The sequence below is a fragment of the Propithecus coquereli genome, unplaced genomic scaffold (assembly GCF_000956105.1).
Source record: "Propithecus coquereli isolate 6110/MARCELLA unplaced genomic scaffold, Pcoq_1.0 Scaffold120, whole genome shotgun sequence".
Classification (NCBI taxonomy): Eukaryota; Metazoa; Chordata; class Mammalia; order Primates; family Indriidae; genus Propithecus; species Propithecus coquereli.
The window spans coordinates 2691961-2698074 of NW_012136081.1; the positions used below are offsets into that span (position 1 = coordinate 2691961).

The window sequence follows — 6114 nt, forward strand, 5'->3', positions numbered from 1 at the left end:
AAAAAAAAAAAAAAAGAAAGAAAGAAACCAACACAAGGACCACAGGGAAGAAGAAACCATCTCTCTGAGACTCAGTTTCTCTACCTGGAAAAGTACATCGACCTCTGCCCTTTATATAAGGTATTTTTGTAAGGGCCAATTAAACTGCATGTCGAAGTTTCTTAGTTTCTTAAAATCAGTAGTAGGACACCATAAAAATACCAGTACTTACGGCTACTGCTAGGTGGTTTACCGAGCAAGTGTCCCCTGGGGGTGTCTGTTCACTGTTCATCACCTGTCCATTCTCTCCACACCTAACTGAATCGCTGAGCAGCCCCATGTGGGATAGGCACCTCTCAGGCTCCGGCTAGAACCAGCTTCCTGTGCGGACATGTGTTGGGCTTTCGTGGAACACTAGCCTAACCCAACCTAATGACCAATTCCAGGAAACTCCTATGGAATGCTCAAGAAAAGCTCAGCTTTCTGGGCAGCCTCCTCCATCACTCAAACCCCTGCCCTTGGCCATCTCCCAGGCCCAAGGGATCTGAGCACCACCCTCTCCTCCCTGGGCTCTGCTGCAGAGCAGCCTTTTGGAGGCCAGACCCAGGGATGCTGCCTGCAATGTCCCCCATGCAGCTCCCTCTCGGGAGAGCTCACCTGGAGAGGGGCTTTCCGGCTGGGGCAGGGCTCCTTCTGCCGCCTCCCCCTTTTTAGGGAAGTCCTTGCTGTCTGGAGCCCTGAGCTGGGTGTGGGAGAAGAGCTGCAGGACGAAGCCAGGAGGGAAGCTGCCGTCAGTGAAGTGTCGGACCTCGGCTGGTGCTGCGAAAGTCTCTGTGGGTGAGTCGGGCGACGGGGGATCTAGGAGGGAGGACAGAGCTGTGAGCAAATGGGGAGGGGCTGCAAAGGTCTACTGAGCCTTCAGGGGAACTGCAGGTGCCTGGACCCCACCCCATCCCCATCTTATAACACTGTAGCCAGAGCCCACGGCCCCCTCCCGGGGCCTCCCCTTCACCTGGGTCGGGGTCCAGGTTTTTGGTCATAGGTCTGCCTCTTTTCTTCCTGACTGGCTCTTCCTCAGGGGGTTCCTTCCACCTCTGACCACGGAGCTTCTTATTTCCTGGCTCTACAGCAGAGGCAGCTGCAAAAAGAAAACACCTTATACTTTTTCTAGGAGGCCATGCCTGAACTGAACCCTGGAACCCCAGGGCCCCTGAAGGCACCTGCCTAGCACACAGGGCCGGTGCCTCACCCTGTCCCCAAGCCCTCACCCCATTGAGCCTCACTAGCTTCCCTGTTGACTGACCAGGAAGCTCAAGGGGGCGAAGTCCCCTGGGACGGGTCCTTTTAGGGAGAGACGGGTTGTCCTCAGAGTCAAGGAGAACGACGATCTCCGCTGGCATTCTGGCAGCGTCTGGGTTGGCGTCTGGGTCTGGCTCAACATCCCGGCCTGACTCTGAAGGGGGCAAAGGCCCAGTGAGCTCCAAGTGCCCCTACCAGGCCCAACTCCTCCCTCTGCCCCCACCCCAGGCCCAACTACCTGAGTTGGGTGGGGACCGCTGCTCGGCTCTGACATCCTGCAGAAGGGCCACTCCCTCGCTCCAGGCCTCCAGGATGTTGCTCTTCTCCGAAGGGCTCAGGTCCAGGGTGTGAGGATGCTGCTCCAAGATGTGTGAGCGAGCCGTGTCGGCCGATGGGGACGGGATCTCAGCGCCGCAGACCATGCACAGCGCCCGCCCGCTGCCTCCCGGGCTGTTGCCCACCAGGAACTCCTGCTCCCAAGACACGTGCTGCTTGAGCTCCTCACAGCCATCACTGCCTGCCTCCAGCAGGCTGGGTCTAGGTGGTGGGGTCTTCTCCTGTTGGGTCACTGTGCAGGGAGAGGGGAGGGCGTTATCAATAAAGGTGCCTGTGGCCAATAGCACTTAGCACTTGAGTCAAGCCCAAACATGGTGGCTTGTGTGGGGCAGGGAGCAGGAGCATTCCCATCCACAATGTTCTTCTCCTTCCCCTGGAACCCAGGAGGCTCGAGCCACACTGAACACAGCCTACGTGCCTGGGGTCCTGCTATGCTTGCCTCTACACCTTCTCGCAATCTAGTCCTGGGCTGCAGGACTATATGCATCTTTCCAGCAGGCTCTGTTCCTGCAGGTCCCCAGCCTCCGCACATCTGTCCAGACCACCCTGATCAGTCTGGGTGACATCACCCCTACAAAGCCTTCCAGACCCCCACCGATAGTTGATTCCATCTGTATCTGACTTCTAGGCCACAGCGTACGTTTTCTCGAGGGTGAGGACAGAAAATGTTACCATCCGAGTAAAGGCCCCCCACCCCGCTGGCTGGCTGCCTTCTGCAGTGCTCCCAGAGCATTTGTGGCTCTGCTCTCCCACCCGTCGCATGAACCGTAATCTCTGACAGGGCAGGAGCTCCTTTCAGCTCAGCAAAGAAGGCAGCCTTAGATCCACACCAGCCTGGCGGCTCAGCGCTTCTGCCAGGCACCTACGATGTCTCATGGCTGCACCTCTCTTCCACCTTCCAGAGAAGACAGGACAAAATACAAATACGGCATGCCCTAATACCCGTGGGCTGTATGGAAGAGGTGCCGTTTGAAATGGATACGAGCCTTGGTTTGGACTCAGAAACTAGGTCCGAGCTAGGTTCTGACTATGTCCCATGTGACTGTGGGCAGGAACCCTAACCTCTCAATTGTAATCCACTTTCTTCCCCACCACTTCTCCGAAACAGCTCTCGCCAAGGTCGCCAACGCTAAACCCAGCAGTGAGTTCATCAACGTCATCCTCTGCCAATCGCTTCCTCCACCTCAATTTTCATCACTCACATCCAGGGCACGACCTTCTACTCTCACTTCTCTGGCTCGCTTTCTCACTCCCTCACTCCCTCCAGCTCACCGCTGAAGAACATCTCCCCCCAGCTGTGCACCCCAATCCCTTCTCTTTGTCATTTCCTCAACAGCACACACCACCGCCTGACATTGTTTGTCTTTTACTTGTCCACTCTGTCTCCCCACCACACTGCAGGATCCATGGCAGCACAGGGTTTTTTGTGGTTTTTTTTCCAGCTAATTTTTAAAATTTTTTTTGAAGAGATGGGGTCTCACTATGTTGCTCTGGCTGGTCTCAAGCGATCCTCCCACCTCAGCCTCCCAAAATGCCGGGTTTACAGGCATGAGCCACCGTGCCCAGCCTTGACAGATTTTTGATGTTCCGCACCTGTACCTCTAGCACTGAGAACAGTGCCTGGCATTTAGTAATGTTTGATGAGGGACTGACTCCATCTTCAACCTGTAATCACTGGAATATTCCAGGATTCAGTCCTTGGACCACTTCTCTGTCTACCTCCTTCCTCTGATAAGCGTCATCCCATTGCCTGGCTGCTGACAACTCCCATATCTATACCTCCAGCTGGATTCTCCCAGGAAATACAGACTTAGGTATCTGACTGCCTAGCCAACCCCTCCACTAGAACGTCTAATGGCATCTCAAACTTACCATATTCAAACCTTAGCTTGCAATCTCCCATAAGCCTGCACCCCAGTCTCCCCCATCTCCGTAAACAGGAGCATCGTTCTTCAGTTGCTCAGGCCCAAAGTCTTGCATTCAATCTTTTTCTCACACCCCAAATCTTTCCTCCGCACTTGCTGTTCCCTCTGCCTGAAGTGCTCTTCCTCTAGCTATTATCAGGCTGGCTTTCTCCCTTCCTTCAGGTCTGCACTCAAAATTCACCGTATTAGCGAAGCCTTTCCTAACCACTCAATACACCAAAGAAAATATCCAGCCCCCTCTTCTCCTTGTCCCGCTTTAGTGACCTCTGAAGCACTTACTACCACCTGACACACTATACATTTACCTATTTAATACTCTTTTCAGCCATTGGTATAGTAATGTTCCTCAACGGCAGGTTTGGTTGCTTTGTTTACCGATATTACCGTCTTTAACCTAAAACAGTGCCTGGCATACAGTAGGTGCCCAATAAACATTAGCTGAATGAAGTAACTTCTGTGGCCTTCAATTTCCTCCCTAGCAGTGGGGATAAGGCTGCCCTTGCAGGGTTGTTGAGAGGATTAACCGAGACGGCCTCTGACAGTGCCCAGGAGCATTCGAGAAGTCCTAGTAGAAGTAGGAAAGTAACCTGTCTGTTGGACTGAACGGACTGAATGCTCAGAGAAGGCAGGCGACCTTGATTTCCCTCATTAATTTTATACCCCTCCAGATTCCAGAAAGGATGAGGGGCACTGCGGACAGCACTATTTGGCCGAGGTTCCGCGAATACCCGGCTCCCAACCTCTCTGGGTACTTTCCTCCCTACGGAAGAGAGGCATTGGAGAATGGAAAGACATTGCATTTTCATGAATAGTGAGTCTCCCACAAAGATGGCTCTTTGTTTCCTACAGTTCGCAAGCTTCTGAGGACTAAAGAAACCGGTGAAGGGGGAGGGGAGAGCAGAGAATGAGCGGGCGTTCATAGATTGTTCCTCAAATCCCCTCCCAAGGCTAATCTCCTTCTAGGGTGGCCGAGGCCCCCAAGCAAGCATGGCTTTTCCAAAACTAAGTGCTGCGTGCAGTCCCATTTATCCCCCCTCGGTCCAATCTGACACCTGTGGCTTATGCAAGTGGAAGGCCTGTGTGGGGGTGGGGTGCAGAAAAGCTTTATGCTTGGAAGGCCCTTAAAATTCTCCTGGAAGTCGGCAGCGGCACCCGCCTCCGTGCTCCGAATCGCCCGACACCCAGCTGCCTCGTTCACCTTTGGGCCTAGAGGCCCGGCCGCCCCTCGGCCTTAGCACAGCCGGGCCTTGCGCTCGCGCCCGCCTCCCGGGGCGCTAAGACTGCGGCGGCAGTCGCCCGGCGCCTTGGGGGATCCGGCCTCGCGTGCAGGGCCCGGGCGAGGGGGCGCTCGGGCACCGGAAGAGCCGGAGCGCGCGGGGCGTGAATCGAAGTCTCCAGACCCCGGGCGGGGTGAGGGGGAGGGGGCATTCGAGGAGGCCCGAGATTCCAAACCCTGGTGGGGGAGGAGCAAGAGCGGGCCCCGGACCCAGATCGCAGCGGGGGCGCCTGGACCCCAGACCGGAGGGAGTGAGAGGGCGCCCGAGCCCCGGACCCCGACTGCGGAGGGGCAGCCCCAGCCCCGGGCCGTGACGCGGAAGTGGGGTCCCCTCCCATCCCTCACCTCTGAGCATCGGCTCCCGCCGCGGAATGACGGCCACCACCATGGCCTCCTCCTCGTCCTCCCCTTCCTCGCATTTGAGCGTCACCTCGAAGCAGTCGAGCGCGGCGCCCTCGGCCTTCAGGGCCATGGTGCGGCCGTGGGCGACTGCGGTGACCGCGCCGGAGGACGGGAGCGCAGGCCTCGGCGCGCAGCCGACGGCCGCCTCCCGCCCGGGACCGCGCCGGGCCCGCGGCCCGCCCCGCGTAGCGCCCTCCCCGCCGCCCGCCGCTTGCCGACCGGGCCTGCGACGGGCGCGTCTGGGCTTCCCCACTACCTCAGAGCGTCGGGACCCCGGGCGGGGAGGGCTCAATCCGGGCCCCAGCCCCCCGCCGCTCCCTTTTATGGAGGCTCATTGTAGGCGCCCGCCCGGCCGGCCGCCGCCGGCCCGCCTCCGACCCCGCGCGGCCAATCGCGCGCGGCCCCGCCCTGGCCCCGCCCCGGGCACGCGGCTCCGTTAGCATCCCGGGGACCCGCGGGGCGGCGGGAAGGGTCGCGCGGGCTCGCGGCCGCCCGCCCGCGCGAAGGCGGGGTTTGCCTGGCGGGGCGAAGCCCCAAACGCCCCCAGCGCGGGCGCGGCGAGCCGGCCGGCCGAGACCCCGGGGTTGCCCCCGCGGGGAAGCCAGTCGGGCGTTCTGGCATGGAGAGTGCGACCAGGTTTCCAGGATTTTGGCCGCGGTTGCCTTTCCTTTCCGCAGACCAGCCTTCCTCCGCCAGCAGATGCCCCGGCGGGAAAAGAACCGCTGGGGGAGTGGAGACGGAGTTCCTCTGCTTGCCAGCTCCGTGACCTTGGGCACAGTATCTGTTTTCTTAGACTAGCTCATGCTTTCTTTGAATAACCATTTTGGACCCTTCTGGACAAAGGAACGCCAAGACGAAGAGGAGCCGAGTGGAGTGTGGGCGCGCGTAAACCACCCC

General features: G+C 58.5%; 1 protein-coding gene across 1 annotated transcript in view; it reads right to left on the reverse strand.

The window, feature by feature from the left end:
* LOC105827437 (chromosome unknown open reading frame, human C11orf84) overlaps positions 1–5592 on the reverse strand; it is a 12546-nt gene extending 6954 nt beyond the window's left edge. Inside the window, exons 1-5 of the mRNA XM_012665605.1 lie at positions 5161–5592; positions 1517–1846; positions 1283–1432; positions 992–1117; positions 637–837 (exon numbers count right to left, since the gene is read on the reverse strand). Of these exons, the coding sequence (XP_012521059.1) occupies positions 637–837; positions 992–1117; positions 1283–1432; positions 1517–1846; positions 5161–5287 (934 nt within the window). The 5' untranslated portion in view covers positions 5288–5592. The remainder of the gene's footprint in view (positions 1–636; positions 838–991; positions 1118–1282; positions 1433–1516; positions 1847–5160) is intronic.
* Between the last annotated feature and the right edge of the window lie 522 nt (positions 5593–6114).